Below are 26,516 nucleotides of genomic sequence, written 5' to 3'. Positions count from 1 at the left end.
CATGTCTGTTCTTTTCCACTTATTAGAAGTCATCCAAGGTAATGCTTTTACTCTGAACAAGTGGAACAAGAGCAACAATTATCTGATAGTACACTAAAGGAAGGCTTTTCTCTGGTGGTTCCTGAGGAAGGTCTAATAAACAGCAACTTTCACAAAGTTTTATTGAAGATGGCTTGCTGTGTTGGATGTAGGTTCCTGATGAGGGTCAGGGGTTTCCAAACAAAGAGTTGTGATACATGAGGTCATTTGACTTATAAATGCGGCTATTAGAGGAACTCTCAATCGTATCTTTGGGTTTATTCACTTATTTCACAAAATAATGTTGGAAATATTGACTTATCTATTAAACACTAGATTATTCTACTAGTTTTAATTCAATCAAGCCACATTTAAATTAAGAGTGTATGTACTATTATAGTCTTTTTTCACTATTCGTTGCACTATTGTAGGAGTCCAGCAAAAAATACACAAATTAGAACAGAAGGCCCCCTGCTTCATGTAGTCATACCAGCATGGATTATTCCTTATATTTTGTTCAATGTTGGATGCAGCAGAAAGGAATATGTCCTTTAAAATACACTGACATTTTGAAAAGATGTTGATAACATCTCAAACATCTTACTGACATAATGTTTGAATATTATGTTGTTGTTCTTTTGTCCACAGTGGATTATGTGGTCAGCATGTTAGATTTGGTGCAGGGTTACCCTTCCTGATGCAACGCTCTCATTTTATTGGGCTTGGGACGGTCACCGAGAGTTAACTCTTCAGTGGCTGGGTTAGCTCCCTGCCCTGGAATCGAAACCAGTTGGCCAAGGTTGGTGTAAAAGTAATCTAGTGTCCTGCACACAGCTCTGAACTCAATCTCACTCAACATTTTGGCGATGAACTGGAAAGCAACCTGCATGCCAGCCCTCCTCACCCAAACATCGGCATCCAAACTTACTAATACCCTTGAGCTGAATGGGCAAATCCTCACAGCTATGCTCCAAAATCGAGCAGAAATCCTTCTTGGAAGAATGGAGGTTATTATAACTGCCAAGATAGAAAGGCATTCCATTAGATTTTCTAGCATGGCTGTCAGGATTTGCCCATTTTGCAATAAGACTATTAGTAAGTTTAGGCACTGATGTTAGGTGAAGAGCCCTGGGGAGCAAACTGTGTTCCAGTTCATCTCAAATGTGTTCAGTGGGGTTGCGGTCAGAACTGTTGAATCTGAACAACAAGCCCTGAATACCAATTTGGCAAACCACTAGTTCCAGTGAAGGGAAATCTTGACAATTGTTTTTTTTTCCCCAAACAGTTTGGCAAAAGTCCCTGTATAGATGTGATAGTTGGGTGTCCACAAAGTTTTGGCCATATAGTGTACAATTTGTCTACTGCCATTTCTTAGTGAATTACAAGCTTAATGCTGCTTGCCAGCTTGAATGCAGAGTTACAATAATCTTTGTGGCAGACTACTTTTGGAAAGCCAATATATATAGCAGCACTTGTCTTACATTCTGAAATGTAAAGTCTGAAACAGCGTGCGCGTGTGTGTGTGTGTGTGTGTGTGTACACTAGCCTTCACATGACTCGCATTGATGTAATTATCCTCCCCCGTCTGTAACACCACCCTGGTGATGTCATCTAATGGAAGAAGAGGGAGAGGTGGAATAAAGAATGAGGAAATGGTGAATTAGGGATTATCAAAAAAATCCTCAGCAAAGTAGTTTCTAAAGAGCATTTTGACTGAACCAAAACAGAAGCTTTAAAGACAACAAAACAAGATGTTACAGTTGACTATAACTGTAATCCACTCACATCTCAAAGCTATGCATCCACAATCATAACATAGCTCAATCATAATCAGAAAAAAAAAACAAAATCATTCAAGCAGAGATTCAAAAACTCTTATGGACATGCTGAATAAAGCCTCTAAAAAGTCAATAACAATAAATGAAGCACTGACTGTTGACACGTACCATAAACATTCACAAACCATAATTATTGTGATAATGGCATTTCCAGAATTGTGAATCAGTTCAATACTCACATAATTTTGCCTGTCAGGAAGAAACAAATCTGTCATTTCTGACATCATCTGAAGAAACTTACACGGTAATACATCTTTGTACCGATTCTTTTCCATGTTCTCAGACAGTTGTGCACAAGACATTAACAGTCCTGGTTTCTTCCTGTATAATTTCTAAGTGTCAAAACACACACACATGCAAGGATCATCAACCAATTTGAACACATACTTCAGGCTGACATGCCCAGGAAAAAAAAAAAAAATCACACATGACCATGCCTGTAAATCCTTACCTCAAACTGCATAAGCAAAGTGCCAGAAGTCAATCCCCTCTCCAGACAGTTCATCGACTCCTGTAGTGTCTCTCCAGATGGGTGACCAGGGGATGGAGGAATCTCTTCCTGAAGGCTAAAACTGCCTGGAAATTGTAATGAGGTTTCCGCTCGCAAAGAGACACCTGTAAACACAAAGCATCATTTATTAGTCAATATTAGGCAAACTTTTGCCTTTTCACACCTCCAAACTTGCAGGAATGGTAAGACTCACCACTTGTGCATATTTCATGACCTTCCAGTTATATTTCTTCAGACTAGCATAATTTAGCTGTATTTCCTTTTACCTGCATATTGGGGTTGGACTAGGGTGTGCCACAGTTAATGTAATTGATCACACTTTTTCCCCCCATTCTAATGTTTGGTGTGAACCAAGACTGAAGCACTTGATCTGTATCTGCATGATTGTATGCATTGTGCTGCTGCCACATTATATGTCGGAATAAATGAGGATTAAATGAGCAGGTGTGCAGGTGTCCCTTTTCAAGCCTGATCAAGCAAAACACTAGCTAAAAAAGCAACAAACCTTTTCTGCGTACATGCAATAAGAGCTCCTTGCTGTGGGACTCTCTGCTGGCTTTGATGTACATGACCACTTGTTGATGTGTGTGTTCTGAAATGTCACGTCCATTTATCATGAGCACTTGATCTCCCTCCAGCAATGCAGGGACACAGTGACCAGCCTGCAACAAAGAGGCAGAGTTACATGTAGTCTCACATGTTGTGATGTAAAAAAAATGCTAATCTAATCTGTTCATACTCCTTACCGGAGAATTAGGGTTTACATGAGAGATCGCCAAAGGTGTCTTCTGATCCACACCTCCCTAAAATAAACAACCGTTTAACAGTACATCAAATGTAATGCAATTAGCAAAACAAACATGGTCATTAAATACATAAATACACACAAAAGGGTGACTAAATACACTCACTTTGACATTGAATCCAAACTTGCCATCTTTGTCAGGTTTGAATCTGATTAGTAGAAGCTCCCCATCAGCTTCCATATCCTGCTACAAGATGAAGAAAAAAGCAAGGAGTAAAAAACTAATAATTTATTAATAACATCTAGAATTCACATCACAGGTTCATTTAGGCTTATTTCTCACCTAGTGCATTGACTAAAGTCTTTGCTTATATCATTTCCTTTAGAGAGCTTATTATGATTAGCAAGCACACTTAAATAATAGCACAAATGGCTGTGCTTAATTGGCCAGCTATTTGGATCTGTTGGGCTTTAAAGTGCAGAATTTTCACATACAGTTTCAGGTTAAAACATTTCTTATGCACATATTTACAGAACTTGTACTGTTATTGCAGTAGTAGCAATTTATTGGGCTCAAGCATTTTAAGATCTTGTACAGGTGTAAAAAGATATGTATTATTTATCATGTGTGTGTAAGCACTTAAATTGGAAATTAAACAAGAGAATAATATGTTTGTAAAATACAGCTTTAACACAATTAAACATGGCAAAACTGAGTATCAGGTGACTTTCTATGCATCATGGAGCCTAATAATGCTTCTTCGATTATTTTAGAACAAATTAGAAAAAAACACTTGTGCATATCTTGTGACCACTAGGTGGTGTTGTTCTGAAACCGCTCGTATTACATAGTTTAAGTTTTGTTTGTTTAATTATACTTGAGTCTGTGATTAATTGTTCACAACTTATGGGCATTTTTGAACAATATCATTAATTAATTACAATATTGACCACTGTAGCGCCACTGTGTGGACGATCAAGGCGAGACATTGCACTGTTGTACAGTAGATCGGTGAGGTACTTCTATCCCTGATTTTGTTTCTAATCAAGTCAGGTGTAAAAGTGGCATTAGTGCACTAGAAGCACTATAAACAATGACAGCAGGCTTGAATCTGAGATTGTGGGTTAACTAGTATGTGTATCATAGCATAATAAGGAAATAATAATTAACAAGAGCATTACTGTGATTTGAAAGGTCTATTATTCTGTTTTACTACACCTCCCTGGCTACACTTAACACTGAATCAAACTTGCCATAATATGTTTAGCCCCAAAAGAACATGGTGACTGCATTCATAGCACCATTTAAACCAATCCCAGTTAGCATCCGAAAAAGTGTGTGGGAAGTTTGTCTTGCCAAATTTTTTGATACATATACACCTCCTCTCACCTTATCCCATAGACACTGAAAGTCTTCCTCATCCAAAGTGTTGTCATCAGATTGGGAGTGGGAAATAGGTTTCTCATCCTCCTGTGCTTTCCTTCATTAAACACATTTGAACTGATTACTGACTCGATAAATAACAATTTGGAGTTAATAGTAAATAATGTAGAGAGAGAGGGAGAGAGAGAAGGCAAGGACCGATGTTTACCTGTAAGTATAGAACACATCTTCACTCTCAGTCACATAACTCATGTCATTAGTAAGGTTGTCTACAGAAGATGGACGGGGCTTACGAAAATCATGACGCATACGAGGTCCACGCCTAAAACAGACACAAAATTCACCCATCAATCCACCATATTCTATTAATAATTAGTATAGAAAAATTATCAGTATAAACACAGTACCAGTTAGGTGTACTGGGTGGAGATCTTGAGGGGAGACTTTTAGTTTCCAGATGTTCAGTGGAAAGAGACTTTATTAAAGGGTTCCACGTCACCTCACCTACTAGTTTCCGATACAGATGGACAGACCTACAACACAGCCACATTCAGAAACAAGGTCACTGATGGAACCCGAAAGCAAAATGTACCCAGAAATCATAAATGGACTTCCAAGTGTGAAAAGGTACCTAGGTTTGGAGACCGCATGCAAGTTTTTTCTGTTGTAGAATGTGTGATGGTCCACACAGGATCTCCAGAGGTTTTTACAAGAACGAGAGCTGGGCATGGACAGAGACACCACTTGCTGGCCAACATCCCCCTACATAAAAGCATAAAGACTTTAACAATTCTTTCTCTTTGAACAGCAAAAACAAACTCAGTAAGCAAACCAGCTGTGTTGTGTATACTTGACCTACTCTTCTAGAAACTTACATGTTTCCGCCGAAGGTGAATGAAAAATCTCTTTCTTTTGAATGAAATCTTGATTATATTGATCCTGAGAGATATATTAGGGAAAGAGGTGTAACGTAATGAGTAAACAGTTTCTCGAATTTGAACTTCACAACATTTCACGATTCATTCTATAGCCATGATTATATTGCTAAATACTGCAATTTCAAGACCTTGCAGAATAAATGATAAAGTTTGTTCTGTATAATAAACTGTGCAGTCAAAAAAATTCTCTGATCACTTTAGGGAGCTTTAAAATCTAGGACCAGGTCCAGTTTTAGACAACCAAGGATTGTGTTGTAATTCCTCTTGTCATGTGAAATCAGCTGTTAAGATTGTAAGTAAACATTTGAAACATTAATCATTCTTAATTGTGTCAGAGTACACAGTACGTGCATTCACAGTAAAGCTTTTCTTTTGGGAAAACACCCTGAGGAAAAGCAGCTGAATATTTAATACATCCACAGTTAGATTGTGACTCAGTGTTGGTTATATTTAACATTTGACTATAGCAATAGCACAGAACTGTTGCCAAGATATATTTATAAAATGGTGTACTGTTTCTAAAAATATTAATACTCATTTATCGTAAAACATAAGCAGGCTAAAACAACGTTATCAAGAAAAGAGGCTACTAGATTATAACCCACCAGGGGAAGAAACCGGAACAAACCAAATTGCAAAACATGGCCACGCCTCCTGATGCAATCCCAACCCAGAGAGATGAGTTACTAGCATCCTAAGAAATAATCATTTTGGCAATTAGTCATACGCTTTTAACTGTTTTAAATATATTCTCTTTCTCTCTTATTATTGAGTAATGAAAGCACTGAAACAAAAGCTTTAATACAATGCGATGGACGTGCTACCTGTGCACTATGAAGCTCTACTCCATACAGGTCTAAAGTTCTAGCTGTGTTCAGGTAACACAACTCTGCCTCACTCTGAGATATGCCTCTGAAATAATGCACATGAACATACAGTTAGTCACTCTTGCACTTTCCTGCATACAAGTGGAAAACACACCAAGTATTTGCACATAAACATCTATAAATGCAATCACTATTATTATTATTATTATTATTATTATTATTATTATTATTATTATTATTATTATTATAGTACGAGTTCTGCATACATGTACATGTACGTACTTGTGCTGAGGATGCAATGACTCTACTTTTAAAAGGAAGTCCTTGTCTTGATCAGGAATAAAATGGATTTGGTCTAGATATCCTGGAGGAGACTGAGGAACATGGTCTCCAAATTCAGCTGTTTATAAAACAAAAAGTGTTATTAACTAGCATTATTAGGGTTTATTGTTCAGCATTCATTTATCTTCAGTAAACAGTTATCTTGATGAACACTATGCACACATATTCACACCTCTGGCTATTTAGTCATGATCATCCTAAACAATCCAGAGGAACTGAAAGTGGACATAAGGACCACATGCAAAACTCTGCACAGACAGTAACCCAAGCTGAAGATCAAACTATGCCTCTACTATAGGGTTGAAAACTAGGAAATACAACTGATCATTCAATAAGCATGTTTAAGATTTCAGACTTACACTGAACCGCATAAGATGCCAGCACCACAGCAGAGCTTAATGGACACTTTAACCTGCAAGTAAAAGATATTAAAATTACATTTAAAAATACAGATATTTCTATGATTAATACTTATGGTGGATGTGCAGCCTTTACTTTAAGCTTAAACTAAATCCGATTATGTAAAGTATGTACTAAGAATTTGACTACTATGTAAATGTATTATATGAAAGCCAGCTATGATCACACAGAAAGAACAGGCTGACCTGAATCAAGTTCTATGGAGCACACTGGATTCAAATAAAGTCAATGACAATAAAGTGATTGAATCTGAATTACCTGCCCTCCCGAATGTTTTTCTTAATTTGCAAAAAATAAAAGTGTCTGCAAAGAAAATGTACAAGGTTATAATTAATGTCTTTAGATGAAGACTCCAACAAACTGAGTAATATAGGCAAATATAAATACACACACATGTATATGTAGAGACCAGTACATATGTATGTAGGCACAGAAACACACACATTTACGCACATACACACACCTGGTCTGTTCCTGCTGAAGAGAGTTAGGGTCAGAGATGAAGAACCGTACTTGGAATATTAAATAGAATGGGGGAGAACCTGAGAGAATGAGAGATAAGAAAGACCTATGAGAAGAAAATGACTCAGCTGTGACAACATTTATATCCATCTATTCAGTTCAGTATTGATTAACTAAAAGGGATTCTGATTACATCTATGCTTTTATGAAGTTGATGTATGCTGCCGTGCTCATGTTAACATGGAAACATGTTAGCTGAGTTCATGCTTTGCTTTCCTCCAAAAGGTGTGCTAGATATTATTTTGTTTCATTGACGATTTTTTTTTGTCAAATTACAAAAACTGTAGAAGCTGTTAATGTTCAACCACTGAATTGACAAAATATTAGGTACTGTAATAGGATGTTATCCAGGCATCACTTATCTAGATGATTAGGTTTCTAGTTAGGTGTTATTCATGAAATAAATCTGCTATGGTATATGCTTCTATCTCAGCTTTTATGTTTCAGCTTGCAGACCCTCCAGACACAGCAGATAGTGAGGACAAGCTGAGAAGATCATCGGAATCTCTCTTCCCTCCATCATGGACATTCATAACACACGTTGCGCTTGCAAAGAAAACAGCATCGTGGATGACCCCACACATCCCACACACACACACCATCAGGCTTCTCAACAAACAGAACTGAACTGTACCAAACACACACACACACACAAACAAACACAAACACACACACAAGTATGAACTACAGTGGACTGTACAAATCAATCACTCACTCAATTGTTGTTTTTGATATACTTTCAATACCTCATTTAACTGCTGCTAGTACATACGTTTGTATACTGTATGTTTGCAATTGGTGCACAATGTGCCATATAAAACAGTATGCACACTGGTCAGCGCTATTTTGTGTACTGTGTGTATTTTGTCTTGTAGTGTTTTGTTTGTCCCTTTGCACTGTCTTTGTCTTACACATGTTGCACTTCATGTGGCTAGGACTTAAGTCAGCTATATATGGTTGAAATGACAATAAAAATAAACCTTCCTGACTTGACTTAACTGGATGTTGTTGGTGTTTTTAGCACAATACTAAGGAAACTCCAGAGACAGTTATGTGTCAAATTCCTTGGAAGTTCAGCAGTTATTAAAACACTTAAACCTGTATCAGCATACAGAGATCACACTTATTCCCAGATTGAATTTTCCAAACATTAACTGAAGGTCTTGACCTGTATCTGCATGTTAGATGATGATGATTGTTTGATCATATAACTGCATGAAAGTTCCTAATAAAGTGGACAGCATTACATAGATACAGTATTACGTAGATGTATTACATATTACTTTTTAATAAACAGGACTGTGATTCTACAGTTACTGACTGACCTTCCCATTGATATTCGACAGAGAGGAGGGCTGACAAATGGCAAATCGATTAGCTTCAGTAACAGAAACTGTATCCATATAAAATGCACCTTAGGTACAAGGTATCTGTTACCTAATAAACTTTAAATAAGTGCATGAACAATTAAATAGTGTATAAATACAGACCCCTCTAAAAATATTGAAGCAGCAAAGCAAATTCTTTTCTATTTGGTATACAATGAAGACATCTGGGTTTCAGGATCAAAAGAGGAATATCAGCATTTCAGCTTTCATCTTACATCAAACATAGATATGTTAAATGACATAAAACATGGCACCTTTTAAGGAGAGCACCCGATTTCTTTTGTGCACAAAATGACCAGAACAGATAGTTTTAATGAACATTAAATTAAATAACACTTCAGTGACCCAGTGACATCACTGGGCCTTAGGATATCTGGAAGACAATTTTTACTTATAGAACTATGGAAGTGTGTTTTGTTCTTACCTTTAAGCTGCTTTTTGAAAGTTTTGCTAGAGTCCAGCCACCTCTGAAATGCAAGACGTCAAATTTAACCACAGTTAAAGGTGGGGTGCACGATGTTTGAAAGCCAATGTTGACATTTGAAATCACCAAAACAAACAAACACACCCCTAACTCAAATGGGGTCACCCCAGTTTTGCTGCGGCAGCTGGCCTAGGGGATATTTTTATTAATAAATGAACTCAATGAGTAATTCTATGGAAAATGTGTTTTTGTAGTACTGTGTGTTGTACCATGAAAGGTTTAGCTCCATTTCTCAAACACTGTGCACCCCACCTTTAACTACTTTAACAATATTGCTACTGCCTATGCATAATCATTATGAAATTTTGATATCTCTGAACCATAATAAACATACTAAAAATTTTAACCCCCAATAAAATAAATAACCACAGCAATTATTACCATAGCTACTATAGGATATATCGCTCCTTATAGTTGGTGCAAAAATTCTCTACATAAAAGTTGCCTTCTGAATGGTATGAAGGTAGCAATCATTGAGTATAAAAGCACTGTACATAATATAAGTGATTATCAATGCATCTCCAACCTGTATCAATAAACTGAATGATGAAAAGATTTTAAAGCTCCAAGTGTCTACAGTTTAGCACAAATACATACTCACAGGTGAACTAGAAGTATCTTCCTTGATCTGGAGACCAAAGTACTGCTTCTCGACTATGCCCAGGTGTTTAAAAACAAGGTCAAATAACACATGTCCAGCATCATGTTTCTGTACATAAAAAGGACATATATTTTAAGTTTGTTTTGAAGCACACAAACAAAATAAGAAATTCAACTGTATTTTAATAATATAGCCAAAGTATTTAAGTACAGCAGGTGTCACTGTGTGGTAATGTGTGATTGTGAGCTAAAACACGAGTGCATCATAGAGTTATATAGAATATAATGTTCACCACTATAGAAATGTCGGCTCTCATTCTTTTAATTACACTGCACTCGTGTCTTAATCCCTCTGTACTTAATCACTTAAAGTCTGTACTTACGCTGACTGTGAAAGTGTGTGTTTTGCTGTCAGGGAATATCACTACACAAGATATGCCAGAGCTTGACACATGTGTAAGCTTGGGGAGGTCAACCAGACCCAGAGAGGTGATTTTGTTTCCAAGAGCACACCATGCGGAATTCATCTTCTACACTCAAACGGACCTGCCAGGACATAAGACAATACATGGTTTATGGCTTACTTCATACAAACACATACACAAACAAATACCACAGATTATATCATCCAACCTACAATGATCACTGTATTTACTTTTATAAAGTTTCTAAAAAACTATCAGAGAACTTGAGCTTAATTGCCCTTTATAAACTTAATTTATCTATCTGTTCTATTTTAAATTGAGAATTTTAATGATCTGACTTGCCTATATAACAAAATATTCCTTGTCATTTCCATATGCTATAAAAAGCTAAGGTATTTGCATATGATAGAGAAGCATGAGCATTGCAAAACAGGAAACAACAAGGTATTTCAACCTGTATAAAAATATTTGAACAATGTTTTTGGGGGACAGCAGAATTGCATTAGCCTGACATTTTTTTCCCAGATTGTGATATTACTGAATGAGCCTTCTGGACAAAACAAATGATCTGCACAGTATTCAAGGTCACCAGAGCAATTTACTTTTACTGAGTTTAGTTCATTTAGGAGTGCTTATTATTTGTTGCTTATATGTAAAACAAAATAAAGTGCAGAGTAAAAAGAAGTTACAATATGGTTTGCAGAGCCATGTCTTTACATTATACATTACAACTACAGCGTGCTGCATATTTATTCACCTCCCTTGCATGTTTCCACATTTTCTAGTGTTACAACATGGAACTGAACTGGTCTTTAACTAGGATTAAGCATGCTGTCTTTACCATAATTAGTGTACAGGGGTTGTACAATAAATCTGAAAGACTTTCTATCCTGGTCACAAATGTGCCAGCAAAATGCAGACAATATGTCCTCATTTGAACTCTGATGCGTCTCATTAAGTTGTGTGGATTACAGTCTGCAAATTCGACACTTGGAATGTGAAATCAGTGAAGACACTGTGTGTGTGTTTGCATGAAACCTCCAACACTACATTAACCAGTGTTTCGGTTTCTTGTAGTCGGTCAAATTCAGTTAAATATTTGCAATTGTATGATTGTATTCGCACCCAAACAAAATGGCTTCTAGTGCAAGCAGCTGCAATTAGAAATCATAGAATAGTCAACTGTGGGCATTTAAAACAGCACAATATCCATATTAATAAACCTGTTCATGAAAAACACCAGAGTTGGTTAGAGAATTTTAACAAACAGGATCATGAAGGCCAAATCATCCAGACAAGTCAGGCACAATATCAGTTATAAGTATAATCATTAAAAAAAATCTGACCATCCTGCAGAAGAGCATGACATCCATTATTAAAGATGGAAACAATATGGCATAGAAAACAACTGCCTAGAGGAGGTCATCCACCAATAGTCAATTTAAGGAAGGCATTAGTCAGAGAAACAACCCCATGGCCAAGATTAACTCTGAATAAACTGAAGAGATCCACAGCTCATGATACACGCTGCTCACAGTACATATTGTAGGACTTGATGAAAAAGTTGCACACCATATAAACCCATTTGGAGTTTGCCAAAAGACATGTTGGGGTTCAAGATGTTCAAGATGGTTCAAGCAAACATGTGGTTCAAAATTTGGTTGTCTGATGAGACCAAAATTGAGCTTTGTGGTTTTTGGTATAAAGTACTACATTTGGGAGAAACTCATTACTCGACAGTGCTCATCACCCTAAAAACACCAATGCTACAGTGAAGCACTGTTATGGTAGCATCACTCAATGACTCAAAGTTCAATATTTAATACACCTCAGGTAATCATATAGGGCTAAATTTAACTTGGCTAGCTGTACATACCAGCGTCTATGTATACCGACACCAGTGGCACCGATTTTCAAAGCAAAACAAAATTATATATCACACACTTAACCCAAGTAATAAGTAAACAGCAAACATGAACAAGTTACACTCTTGTTTACAGCATGTTTATGGTACAAAATTCAATGAGTACACTACCCGTCTGAATCACATCACTGAACGTGCTAAAGGGCAGTAAGACTTGGAGAAATTTCAGTAATATCGAAGGTCTGACTCACAACATGCAATCCAATCTGGGTTAACACACCTCTCTCTCTCTCTCTTTCACTCTCTCAAAAGGCCAGAAAATTTCCATGTTACCATTTTTTACCATCACAACTTCTAAAATCATCTTTCAAAATGGTTCATTTTCACCAACAGTTTAATATACATTACAAAACAAGACATTTCAAGTGAATTAGTTTTAAAGTATGGCACAGTTTAAGAGTGTATTTGTCCAGATTGCACAACAATAACGCAAACACGCCTACATTTTAAGCCTAAACTTGTCTCTACGTTGTTTTTAATTCTACCCTTCTCACCAAGTACATCTCAGGAATGTAAAACACTTTACTACTGAGTCAGTGAAGCTGCTAGCAGATATCTGTTATCACAGATGAGCAGAGGATCTTCAGTGATATAGGCTACATGACCGCAATTGTCTTCACAATAAACAAACAAACAAACAAAAATAAATAAATAAATAAATAAATGGTTAATTTCCAAGATATATCCTTATCGTGAAAAAATTCCTTATCCGGACATCAAAATTCAACTACAAATGCTACAGCATTTTCCAGAAAAACAAAATGTGACTTACTCGTATTTATATTTACTCACGTAAAAACTTACCGAAAGTTGTCACCTATTAGTATCCACTATGATCAAGCTACTTATACATTTTGCTAACGCTTTGTCCAAAGATAAAGGCTAATAAAAACAGATTAAGATGCATATAAACAAGAATTTTTTTTGTGACGTAAAAGTGTAGCTAAATATAGCAGTGCGTTATAGCATACCTATAACAATACAAAAATACCCCAAACCAGTTGAAGCACACACACCATTGTTAAACAGCCTATAATGCTTTACCATCATATATCAGTGGTATATATTCATAGTACTCCTGCCAGTGAGAAAGCTCAAAAAGCCTTCTTTTTGTGTTAAGTACTTACATTTTGTTGGTCAGAAGGTGTTGATTAACTTCCTTTAATTACAGCTATGAGACCTGGATGACTGTAAGAAGTATAACAAGTACATTAGGAGTAAAACAGCTTGTGCAAAGAAAGTCTAATTTAATAATATGCTGTGCTCCCAGGTTAGCCTTGTGTTCCCCTTTGAATCCTGGTGTGAAAAGGTGCAAAGCCCTGCGCTGCTGCCCTGTTTATGTCCTCATCCCCTTCCACATGTGCTATTTTAACCAAAGGCTTGTTGTAAACTGCATGTTGCAGTATGCACAGAACAGCAGTACTGCACTGCTCAATTCACCAGTGGCATCACACGGTCATAGCAACATTGCTGCAGGCTTTTCCCGATCCACCCGTCTATGCACAACATTTCTCCCCCGGATAGTATGATTCTCTAATATGTTATCTGAGGTTAGATCCATTATTCCTTGTTGAAGCAGGGCATCAGTTTGTGAATAAAGAGCAGGTACATTTGTGTGTTCAAAAAATACAGAATTAAATGCCTTTTAAATTATTCGAGCTCTCTCATTCCCTTCCCAAACCTGGGAAGTGTTACACTGGTGCTAAATGACAGGATAAACTGGATGAAAGAGATGCCATCATGTAGTCCTCACTGCTGGCTAAGATCTCATGTCCCTCACCAACCTCCACCAGACCCAGCATCAGGTACTACTTTAGCTGTGCTGCGATCAGGAGCCGCTAATTAAAGACCAGCTCGATGCATAGATGCATGCATAGCCAAGATTGATATGGAAGCTTTTTGTGTGCGTGTGTATGTGTGTATGTGTACACGAGAGGAAATAAAACCGCTGAAAATCCAAAGGAAATAGATAATAGATAAAGAATAAAGAACCTTTTGATTTCCAAGGCTGCCTCCAGCTTCCTCATTCCCTAGACAAACTTGGGAAGTGTTACACTCCTGTACTAAAAAACACATCTAATAAATCATATCGAGCTCAAGTTAATTTTAAATCAATTTTGTCATGAAGTAGGTACTTCGGAGCATATATAGTAATAATGTTATGTGGCTTATCAGGAAATGGGCCTAAGAAAAAACCCCTTCTCTCCAAAAAGAACATGGCAGCGTGACTTTGCATGATTGCAAAATAGCATCTGAAGCAGAAAAGTTCAGGAACAATAGCCTTTTGACTGATGAAACCAACATGGTGACACCTCACGTCAACTATCAAGCATTTTGGAGGAGGGGTGATGATTTGAGCTTATGGCTTATAGCCAAGTCCAGACCACAACCACACGGAGATGCTGTGGTAAAGGGCTGTGCATAAACAAATATCAAACGTCACTGAACTAAAGAGATTCAGACAAGTTCATACAAAGCTTCCTTCAAGTTTCTGTTGCTAAAGATTAATCCATATTACTGATTTATAAGATAAGACCTCTATGTTGTGATACATGTATGAACATACATGAGTTTATGTATCAAGCACCGTAGAAACGCTTTCAAGAATTATTATACCAAAGTAAACAAATTATCGAGCAACACACTAACTAAAAAACATTCTTAAGATTAAGTCAAACAAAACAAAAACAACAAAAATGAAGAACAATTAATAGATGCATTATATAATAAAGTACATGTTGTCTTTCATTTACATTCACATTTCAGGTTGAATATTAATATATAACATAAGAAACCCATTATTGTTTCCAGCTGTACATCTTTTAAATTTTAAAGTGATATATCTTTGATGTAGTACATAAATAAAAAATACGGAACTATACACCCTTCAAACTGTCTCATAACATAATTATCTTGTTAGGACTTAATCTAACTGAATTGTTAGAAATTGTTACTCAAATCAAGAGCTATCATTGTAACATCATAAATTCTCTGACTCTTCAAACCTTATGCCATCGTTCAAGAACAATTGACTCTTGTATGCAGCTGACTCTGAATCTAAAAATGAATCTAATTGATGTCTACAAAGCAGGAGTAATCTATAAAAAGATATCTGGCACGTGCAGCTCAAATTTGAAATGATGGTGGAACGCAAGATCAGGAAGACCAAAAACTCTAAGATAACACTATCTGTGTGCTGTCCAGACAATTAAAGATAATCCTTAAAATGACAGCGAGAAAAAGCAGAAAGTTTCAACTAACACAGGAGTTGTGGTTGGTGGTAGATGAGCCAGAGTCATTTTGAAATAAATTAAAATAAAGTATAAAAAAAGGAATATAGTTTGTTTACAATCAAAGGTAAAGAAAATTAGCATTTGATAGAATATATTTTGAGTGATAAACATAAGGGTGGATGTACAATGTACTGTGGTTGAATGACAGCCAATCTCACAAGAAACACTGCACTGTTAGATGGAATAATAACGATTCAAGAACCTGAAGCTGAAAGAAGGCTGATGACAATAAAAAAAAAAATAAAAAAAAAAGTGACCCAAAGCATACCTCAAAATCCACCATGAATCATTTGGAACGGCCATCACACACTATAAGAAATGATTGTAAGGCTTAGTAAATAAAAAGTTTTGTTTCATTTAAAGTTAAACTTTAGAATATTAAGTAAATGTAAAAGTGAAAACTTTAAAATATTAAGTAAAATCTATACATGTATTTAATTTAGACTTGCAAACATTAAACAGTCAAGTAAATTTTACTTAAGATTCCTTGACAAACAAACAAATTAATAGAGTACTTGTGTTCCTTTAGAATATCAATCAGAATTTAAGACGACTAGTGAAAAAGAAGATAACCCACGATGATCAAAAAGGGTTTCTCCATTTTCAGGTAAGTTATATTTTATTTTATTTTGGAATTTTTATTTAATGTATTTGGTAATTGTTATAACACTGAACAATTGAGTTGTCATCATTTAATTCTGTATATTTTCTACACATTTGGAAAGTCGAGTCTTTGATGATCTTTAGCCTAAGCCATACGACATCTTAAAATCTCTATGTTTTACTTAAAGATGTGTTATCTTGAATGTGTTACTTTACCCGTGATGTGTTTTTCTTTGATTACATCTTGTTGATTCCAACGATATATACGCATCTTAAAATCTCTAAGTTTTACAAAAGACATCTAAAACTCTTGAACATGTGACTTGTCCCTTGATATATGTCATTTTGTATGATTGTGCAGTGATTCTTGAATAAAATATAAAAATATTATGCGCATGCTTTTGCCTGGAGATGTTGGTTTAGACCAGTCACCAGAGCCGATCCGGACCTCCATGGGACCCTAAGCAAAATTCTGCTAACGGGCCGTCCTACCTGACCCATGAGCCATGTAAACCATTTGCCACACATTCACACTTGCACTGGCAGCACTGCACAGCTAATTTACTGTAGCTAGTCAGATAGAGACTAGAGACAGAATCACATCAACTTAACTTTACTGTTATTTGCCATTGCTGACATCAAACATGAAGAGAACACAAGTTTACCTGATTGAGGTTCTCGCATTTCACTCTCATTTTGTTTCTTTTTTATCTTTTCATGGCCAGATGGATAGCTCCATTTCATATTGTCATCTACACAGTAAACTTGCACTGTAAAATGAGGCAGGGGGAGGCGGGGCCTCACATAATTTGCGTGGCCCTACGCAACTTGTGTAATGAGCGTATGGGACGATCGGTTCTGCCAGTCGCGACTAGCCAGCTTGCACTCGTGGATTTGTGGACTGGATTATCGACAGGGGAATAAAAGGTTTTGTTATATTTTGGAGCTTTTAAGGATTGAAGTCTGAGTAGTGGTGGCTATACAATACATTTTGCATGAGCTCTATAGTATACAGTGTCAAATTCCTCTGTAAATTCGTGTTAGCTGCAGACATGTTCTGTGAAGCTAGCATGTTAATTTTAGAAAACAAAACATTATACGGTACTGGGCTCAAAATGCCACAGAGTCTGGTTTTCAGCCTGAATTAGAACACAATCTTTTAGGAGTAGGGAACTGTGTCCTTAGTTCAGTGTCTGTTTCTCTCTCCTTTTCCTTGGGGAAACAATGCTCTTTCATCTCCTATTTATGACAGCACCTGTTAGTTGAAATCAAAATGATGTGTTTCCATCTCATGGACTCTTACTTACTGAAATTATTCAGACGTCTTTAAACTGGTCACATATTTTAAAACTATTTAAAATTTCAGAAAACGCAAAGGTTGTTTGGACAAAATTTACTATCTAGGTTTTATAACGAATATATCTGAGGTTCAGTCTTTCAATATTGTTTATTACAAATCTCCTAACAGGGCCACAGGATTTAGACGAGACGAGATATAGTAATCCACAGTCTCATTGTGTATCTCGGAGAACCTAGTTCTCAGGTTCTCCCTCTTGGAGTGTTCAAAAAGCAGATACATTCATCACAAAAGTAATCCCTGCTAGTGTTGGGTGATATTCTCCATTGTGAGCTCTTCCTTTCATGAGCCTATGCGATCACTTTACTTGCGAATTACTTGCAAAGGGTAGCGCCGATATGTCAGACTATTTATCATCAGTATGTCATAAGATGTGGGGATTACTTTTATGATGCCAGTAAATGATTCCAGGATGCACCACAGGGTGTGCATTTCATGGACCACCTAGGAACGTAGTCTCAGCTAAAAATCTGTTCTACTGAAAAAACAACTACATCTTGGAGGACTTAGATTGAATAGATAAACAGCAAATGTCCATGCTTGGATTAACTATACCTTTAAGCGATATAATTTCTGCCACATAAGCAATTTAAAGAGTCAGCAAATATTCAGATTTAAAGATATTTACTCGGCTCACTGTCGTTCCATCACTTCTATGGCAGTGGTTCCCAAATTTTTTTAAATTTTCTTCTTTCCCTTTATCCTCCTAATCCCCTCATCTAATTTACCCTTATCCCTCTTGTAAGGATGGCAATTAAGAAGACTGCAGTTATGATGTCATGACAATTCTTGTCCATGGAGATGAGGAGCCAGTCATGTCCATTGTATTAGAGGAAAGCAAAGTCCTAACAAAATGTGAAAATACTGCAAAAGCTTTTGCTCCTATGATGGGTCTGATTTATGTCCTAAATCTACAGTATCCATCAAATCTGAAATACACTTTTGAGGTTTTTCCAAAAACTCTTTCTGGATCTCGATGGACTTAAGTTTTCTCCTTAAGTACGCTCTTTAAAAACCAAGCTGTACACTTGAAATTGTTTTGTTCTCGCTCATAGGCATTAATCTGTCTTGTTTACTCAACATTGTTATATTGTGATGAAATGTATAGCCTAAAATATGCAGAATGATTGTTGCTGTTACCATTTACATTTTTTCTGGTTTCATGTAATGGTTTTATATTTTCAAATACTGTACAAGAGAGTATTTCAAAATAAGCAGTTTGTTAAAGAATCCTTTAACAGTCCTTGATTTCTTTCTTCTTCTTTTTTTTTTTTAAAGAGCACTTGGCCGTAGACTTGCTTAATTTAATTTGAAGATGTGATTTATTTGTAACAGTAGTCTGTTAATATCAGTTTTTTGCTCAGGTTAAGATTATGTCCAGTGTTTGCATTAGGATGGCTTGAATAAACAAAAGTGTCATAATCAAAATTGTCATTGCACTTTACTGCTGCTTGAGCTGTTTAAATTCTTAATCTTATTTTTAAACTTTGATCTGTAAGGGAATCTTAATTCCTTAAAATGAAGATCTTAATAAATAACTCTTGATTGTGCATTTACTGTCACTATTACAGAACTATTTTGTCATATTGTAACAGTGACTTATTTTATTTAACTTAAAATCATTAACAACACTTAATAAAACATGTAAAATTTAATTCAAAGAGAAAATAAAGTTTTACTTAATTATAACAACTAATTACATCAGATCAGTAAGTAAACACTACAACATAATTTAACAGGCCATGTTATGTTTACTTATTTACTTTGTTAATTTTACTCAACTTCCTTAAGTAAATTTAACTTAAGTATAAACTTTACATGAATAACCTGGGCGCAAAAACTTGCAAAAGAAAAATTTAGTAAATGTTACTTATGTTTTCAGTGCAGTCCCCTGATCTCTAGAAACATCCTTCAGGTACAGTAATAATGCTTGAAAATAATTCCCTGATCAAAATAGAAAGACTGTCTGTCTATGGACTTGTTGAGAACTTTTACAGATGCCACAAATAGTTTTTTTATTTTAGTTCATCAGTTATAACATGCCCTAATGATTACAGAAAATGTTAGTGTTCTTTTCACAGCAAAAAAAAAACAAAAAACCAAACAGGTAAACATGTAATTTATAAAAGGGAACAAACTGCAGACTGTTGTAACATTCCCTAACCTTTCACACAAAACCCATCTGCGTGTGTGTGCATATATTAATGTAAACTCTTGGCTTTTTCCATTAACTTTTACACTCGCACATGCTCTGTGCCAACCTGTGGAAGTTAATGTTCATGTTACACAAGGTCTCTTACGCTAGAAGAGATAGTCCATTGTTTCTGATGTGGATATTTAGTCTGGTGCATGTTTACCGAGAGGATCCATCCTTCATGACTGATCATCACAAGGAGATAAATGTAAACAACACCAAATATGACAAATAACATCGGCACTGTTTAATTTCAACATCTTCACTGATTCTAAGACAACCAATGACAAACTCACACATACGCTTACAATTACTGCACTGTATCTACTGTAGTGGTAGCAAGGAGAGACAATTCTAAGTTACACATTCCATGCGTGTCATACTTTCTATGTCCCAAGTAAAGGACAGCTAAATGCAGAGCCATGTCAAGGTAAGGCTAGGGCAACCAACCCTTAGGGGGACCAAAACAAGCACATAACTCATGTCAGTAAATTATATACATTTAAAAAAAAAACCTTGGAGAACTATAGCATTGGAAAATCTAAAATAATAAAATTGTAAATAAATGAAGTACAATAATAAAATAATAAATAAAACATATAATAAAATAATAACATATTAAGAAAGAAGGATTATGAAGACAACCTTTTATTGATCATTAAGGACATTCCCTTACTTACTCATTTAGAAATAAATGATAAGATCACCTACATTTGTTACACTAGGGAACATTACCTTAAAAGCAGAAAAATACCTCTCTTGCATTAGGGTGATATAACTTGCTATGAGAACTAAATACTAAATATAGCCTACATCTTGTTAGCAGAGATTACATTTGAAGCGCTCTATCTCAACTAAAACAACAACTGTGCAGGTTGGTTCAATAAATAGTCTTGCTATTGAATAGTTATTATCAGCATGGCTGTGTTGGATTATAGAAAACTAGCTAGAAGTTTAGCATCATGAAAGCGCTAAAGTATGTGACTGGGCTGGGCACTTACAGGATTCCCACATGATCTCCTTTCTGATCCTGACTGAGGTTGGAGTGTTATGGGTTATGTCTATAAGTTATGGGTTACGTCTATAAGAAATGGAGACCCATTTAAACTTAGAAAAGCATTTTGTCCTGGGAGTCAGTTTTCCAAACAGGTTTTCTTAGACATATAATGCACTTGTGCTGATTTCATTGCTTGTTTTCTCATATTTTACATATTTTTCAGGTTATTGGTTGAAGAAAATGGATGTACACCGATCAGTCTTCAGTCATCGAATTAAAACCACGAACAATCGAAGTGAATAACATTCATTATGTCATTAATGTTACCTAGAAGAGGTGAGATGTTTTGAGAAGTGTGTTGGAAGCAGGAAAATGTGTGTAAATATCTGAGCAACTTTAAAAAGGACCAAGATGTTACTGCTTGACAAGTGGAACAGAAAATCTCCAAAACAGCAGGTTTTGTGTGGTGTTTCCAGAATGCAACGGTTAGTGTTTACCTAAATTGTAACCTATGACAGGTCTATAAGTGCCCAGAGCTCACTGTTGCACATGTAGAGCAAAGGCAAGTTCATCTAGACCAGTCCCACAGAAAAGCTACTATAGTACTGATTACTGATTATGATAGAAAAGCATCAGAACACACTACGCATAGCAACTTTCAAACCAGTGTGCATGTGTAAACATGACACTGGTATTCATTTAACAACAATGATATCAAGCTCATATCATGCTTAAAGTTCAGATGAAAATGCTGACCATCAAAAAAGAGGGTAAGTAATAAAATCTTTGGAAAAATAGATGTTTACCGCCAGTCAGGATCTGCCATTATCACATCCTTGACCATACCATGCCTTAGTCTAGTCTTCCAGTACAATATTGCCAAAGAACCCCATGCTGAAGCTGCCTTCACTCACAGAGGTTATATTCATTTCTACAGCACTGAAATTTCCAGCTCTAATCTTCATGGCGATCACATTTAAGTGATCACTGTTGCCCTAGTGATCCTTGAAAATCTTGGGTCCAGAACACACAAAAGCCTGCTTGGCCAGGATAATTGTCATGAGAAACATGAGAACAATTAAACTCTATATATTTTCTTTTTTTTCTGACCTACAAGTGGGGAAAATTGACTCACACAACTATACTAAGAGTCATACTTGAAACACTGTGCTGTAAGAGGAATTGGTGGTTCATGAGTGAGTCAAGAGGAAAAATGTATGTTCACAGACAGTCTGGATACGCATATGATGGTGATGAGGATATTATTATTATTATTATTATTATTATTATTATGACTTTAAGGAAAAGTCATTTTCAAGGAAAAAATGTCTGTAGCACAAAAGGTACAAAGAGTTACACATGTTGCCCATATCACACCCATATGTGCTCAAATGTTGCCACAAATTTAAAAGCATACATCTCTGTAGGAAGTCTTTGTATACTGTAAACCTAAGACTTCCCTTAACTGGAAAAAAGGTGCTCAAACCTGTTCTAACATGTTAATGCCCCCATCCACAAAGCAAGCACAATGAAGATAGGTTGGTGTGAATGAACTTAGCCTGCACAGACCTAAACCACACTGAACACCTTTCAGGCGAACCGTAATGGTGAGTGAATGCCAGGTCTATCTCAGTGCATCAGGACAAGGAGCCAGAGCCAATTTCCAAAATCTAGTGGAAAATCTTCCCAGTAGAGGAGGAATAACTTTGGAATAGGATGTTCAAATTGTGGTAAGTGGCTGTTAGTGGAAAGTTAAAACACTAACTGTTTTCACTTTACGTGACCCTGTTTTCTGTACAAGCCTGGACCATTCAGACCGAAGACACAAGCAGTAATTGCTATAAAATTCAGGAGAATTTTCTTGTCAGAAAGTAATCTTAATTAATGACAAGTAATAAAGCTTTTTGCATATTTGAACATATCCATGTGTATCCTATTTGCCCTAAATCTCGACATGAATTCAAATAAAATATGTTCTTAATAATACACCCACTCTGTTCTTCACATCCTGTTTCTCTCCCCCTCAGAAAAGAGTGCAGCAAAGTCTTGACAACTACGTACTGTTCCTTACTGAATACCAAAACAATATTTCTATGACTATGAATTTTACTGGATTCCTTCTATATAGCTGTAAAAATCATATGTTGTTTGTAGCTTTGAAGGCTGGTTAAAAATCATAAATGAAAGTATTGCTGTCCGTTTTCTTCACTTTTCTTTCTCAAGCACTCTAATGTGTATATAAACAGATGGCTCTTTAAAAGTAAACCTGAAAAACACAAAATGTGTATATTAAAATGTTTGCGATTGATGGGGTAATTTTGTTAATCCTCTGCGAAGTCAGTGGAGGTTCAGAGAAAGGTTTTAAACAATTACAAACGGATAGAGTTCAGGTTCATGAGTCCAATGTAGAAGAAGTGAAGAGAGAAAACACTTGACTCAAAAGTATGTGGACACCTTACCATCACACCCATATGTGGTATAAGGATTTCCCTTCACTGAAATTCCTTTAACGACCCTAAACATGTTCCAGCATGACAATGACCCTGTACATAAAGCGAGCTCCATGAACACATGGTTTGTCATGATTGGAGTGTAAGAAAAACAAATCTAGTCTAAAAACAAAAAAAAGACTTTCATTACAAAATAAATGACAGACACCACTAAAGAACACACATCATTTATAAGGCTTTTTAAAGTTAAGTGAACCACATTTGATTTTTTTCTTCATGTTACCCAGTCCAGAAACGTTATAGGTAGAATAAAAATCATAAATGGGTTTAAATTAAGATCCAATACCACTTTTTAGTCACTCTTTCTTAATGTGACATGATAATATATGATAATGATATAAACCCAAGTCCCTTATGATAAAAAACAAACCATATATTAACAATAAAATATACTATGTGTAGATTAAAAAAATATTCAAACTTTCAGTATATCAGCTAACTTTAAAAAAAAATCTACCATAACTAAGTATAAGAAAATTCATTTCCCTGAAGTAGATTAATATCTTGCATTTTTATCACAATTTTCTGTTGGTGTTGGAGAGTGTGGAAGAATCCCAAATGTCTCCCTTCTGCCTATACACGTGGGAGACATCGCTGGTTAAGTGTTGGATTCTCACACCCTATCTAGTGCACGATGTTTATAAACGGTTCCCATTTGAAACGCAGCCCATTCTTTACGGTTGCTAATTGGAACGAACCAACCACGCCTTCAAAATGTTCTGGTCCATGGCGAAGAGTTTGACATGCCCCAGTATTTTAACAACACAGAGAATAACTATGAATTAAGAGTCTGTCTGTGTGTGTGTGTGTGTGTACGAGTGTTTTTGTTTTAAATACACTGACTAACGGATGAAATCCCGACCTCGGTTCGACACCATTTGGAATCGTCCACTGCACTTTTGTCAGTAAACTTGTCAACTTTTAGCATGAAGCTAACATGACTATTTTTGATCTGTATGTCTCAAACGACTTACCTGCGTCCACTCCCTCACTTTGCTTTGCGCTGTATCGATATCGCTCGAGTAAAGCCAACTGTTCCCATGTTTAAGAAAGCGTCGTCTCAGGTGTTGGTAAACTTCCGGAAAACGCAAAGTCTTTTTTTACGGCTTCCTTCGGGAGTGTAGTTAGTGTAGTCGTCACCGCGCGCGCACTCGATTCACTGATATCTGACGCGATTCAACGACATTTGACTCGATTCGCCGATATCTGACTCGATTCACCGACATCTGACTCGATTCACCGACATCTGACTCGATTCACCGACATCTGTCGCCGATATCTGACTTCATTCACGAGCTTAGCAATGACTGATTTTATAGCCCGACCCTCGGTCTTTTTACTAAAGCCAGCCTATTTAAATGCTTCCTTAAAAAAAAAACACTTACGGCTGAACATTGTGTACGTTTTTTAGATTAGACACTGCCATTACAAATGAACTTCAGATCATAAATAAGAAGGAATCTGAGGTGCGCGTGCCAGTTTAGGGCGCTGGCTTCCTCGAGTCAACAAACCACGCCCATGTCTACCTGAAGATAAACACTGGCAGCAATAATATAATAAATACCTTGTGTGTAATGGGGTACGTTATACATACAAACCTCTCATGAGCTAGTCCTAAAACCTGCATAATCAAACTGTGCATAATGATAGGTAATAACGATCAAGTCATTAAAAAAAAAACAGTTAATTGTTATGCATCACAGAAGCAAAGATAGGTTTCTTCTATTTACACATTTAACAATGTTGTGAATTGCTATTACGTATGTAATACTGAACAAGTACAGGCACTTTTCACTCACTGTGACTGGGCTTGTGTGTCACACTGCAGCGTATCGATCAGGGGTTATATTTTAAAATGCTCATGTACACATATGAGTGTACGCTGTAAAATAGAGCATTAATATAGTGTTTCTAGCAAGAAGCCATCATCACGTTGCGCAAAGAATGAGCAGAATTTAGTGTAAATAGCACATTGCCAGTGTCTGGTGTAAAGGTAACTTTGATTTACATTAAAGCTTCCCTGCAGTCTGTTGCAGTTTAAGATTCAATTAAATTTGATTTAATTTTATTTACATACTGGTTTTAACAATGGCCATCACAAAGCAACTTCACAGAAATCCAGATGCATATAAACTCAATTTTAAATTATACTCCTTAAATGCAATTTATTGTGCATAAATGTATAATATTTCCTGCCACCCCATCAGCATCTTAGACTAGGCTGAAAACCTTTGAGCTACCTTATGTTTGCATGTAAATATTATGAAAGTACACAAGACAACCCCTATTCAAATGCATCACTCGTTCGTTGCGAAATTACCATTGAGTGATGCAGTAGCCCAGTGGTTAAGGCCTACAGATTGGAAGGTCGTAAGTTTGAACCGTAGGTCCACTTAGGCCACTACTGGGGACTTGAGCAAGGTCCTTATCCCTCAATTGCTCAGGTGTATATAAATGTATGTCACTAATGGTGTCTGCAAAATGCTGTAAATCAGTGAAGAGTAATCTCTGTAATTAATTGTCAAGTTTCAAGTATCTGTTAATATAATTTTCAGCACACTCTTTCAAAAGATTTTAAAAGGAAACATCTAAAAGTCCTAAGGAAAACACTTGGTTCCCTTTTTATAAAAATGTATCAAGTACTAAATCTCTAGAGAAAGGTAGGAAAATTAATAATCCATTTTTAATGTGTAACAGCACAACTAGTGTTCATAATGGGAACAGTAGTTGCAGGAGTATGTTTTGTTTTTGTTTTTTTTCTTTTGGGAAGAGGTCACCTATGACAAAGCAATACAGCATTATAAGTGAGGTCAACATTAGTGAGGTCATGTACTATTATGGGGTAAGGAGTAAGGGGTAAGGAGAGCTCAGTCTGCTTTCAAATTCATCTCCAAGGTGTCCAGTGGGATTGAGGTCAGGGCTCTGTGTAGGCTCAGGTTCTTCCTCTCCGTCCTTGAGGTACTTTGTCTTCATGGACCTTGCTTTTGGCTCCAGTTTTAGGAAATTCCACTTAGAGTAAGGTGTCAAAAAAAATTGGGTTATATATAGTCCTCTTCAAAAGTATTGGAACAGTAATGCCACAAACTCCCAATTAGATGCATTTCACTGTAAGTTGGCAGGCAGTATGCTCCTCTTCCTCAGCTATATCATCAATAAAGTTTCATGAGCTTGTTCCAGAAGCAGCCATGCAAACCCA

At 36.3% G+C, this 26,516-nt stretch overlaps 1 protein-coding gene across 2 annotated transcripts in view; it reads right to left on the bottom strand.

Moving 5' to 3' along the window:
* ptpn3 (protein tyrosine phosphatase non-receptor type 3) overlaps window positions 1–24,812 on the bottom strand; it is a 32,931-nt gene extending 8,119 nt beyond the window's left edge. The window contains exons 1-21 of one of the 2 annotated variants that reach the window (XM_047808440.1): window positions 24,295–24,812; window positions 10,401–10,563; window positions 10,019–10,126; window positions 9,358–9,400; window positions 7,487–7,565; window positions 7,282–7,326; window positions 6,963–7,015; window positions 6,544–6,661; window positions 6,259–6,346; window positions 6,040–6,128; window positions 5,372–5,435; window positions 5,128–5,258; window positions 4,904–5,029; window positions 4,705–4,818; window positions 4,503–4,593; window positions 3,279–3,356; window positions 3,114–3,170; window positions 2,873–3,029; window positions 2,308–2,471; window positions 2,098–2,188; window positions 1,565–1,629 (exon numbers count right to left, since the gene is read on the bottom strand). In XM_047808440.1, the coding sequence (XP_047664396.1) occupies window positions 1,565–1,629; window positions 2,098–2,188; window positions 2,308–2,471; window positions 2,873–3,029; window positions 3,114–3,170; window positions 3,279–3,356; window positions 4,503–4,593; window positions 4,705–4,818; window positions 4,904–5,029; window positions 5,128–5,258; window positions 5,372–5,435; window positions 6,040–6,128; window positions 6,259–6,346; window positions 6,544–6,661; window positions 6,963–7,015; window positions 7,282–7,326; window positions 7,487–7,565; window positions 9,358–9,400; window positions 10,019–10,126; window positions 10,401–10,544 (1,905 nt within the window). In that variant the 5' untranslated portion in view covers window positions 10,545–10,563; window positions 24,295–24,812. Of the gene's footprint in view, window positions 1–1,564; window positions 1,630–2,097; window positions 2,189–2,307; window positions 2,472–2,872; window positions 3,030–3,113; window positions 3,171–3,278; window positions 3,360–4,502; window positions 4,594–4,704; window positions 4,819–4,903; window positions 5,030–5,127; window positions 5,259–5,371; window positions 5,436–6,039; window positions 6,129–6,258; window positions 6,347–6,543; window positions 6,662–6,962; window positions 7,016–7,281; window positions 7,327–7,486; window positions 7,566–9,357; window positions 9,401–10,018; window positions 10,127–10,400; window positions 10,564–24,294 lie in introns of both variants that reach the window. The other variant, XM_027172379.2, reaches the window with a different exon arrangement.
* Window positions 24,813–26,516: the final 1,704 nt, after the last annotated feature.

The sequence above is a fragment of the Tachysurus fulvidraco genome, chromosome 25 (assembly GCF_022655615.1).
Source record: "Tachysurus fulvidraco isolate hzauxx_2018 chromosome 25, HZAU_PFXX_2.0, whole genome shotgun sequence".
NCBI lineage: Eukaryota > Metazoa > Chordata > Actinopteri > Siluriformes > Bagridae > Tachysurus > Tachysurus fulvidraco.
This window is presented reverse-complemented; position numbering and strand designations above follow the sequence as displayed.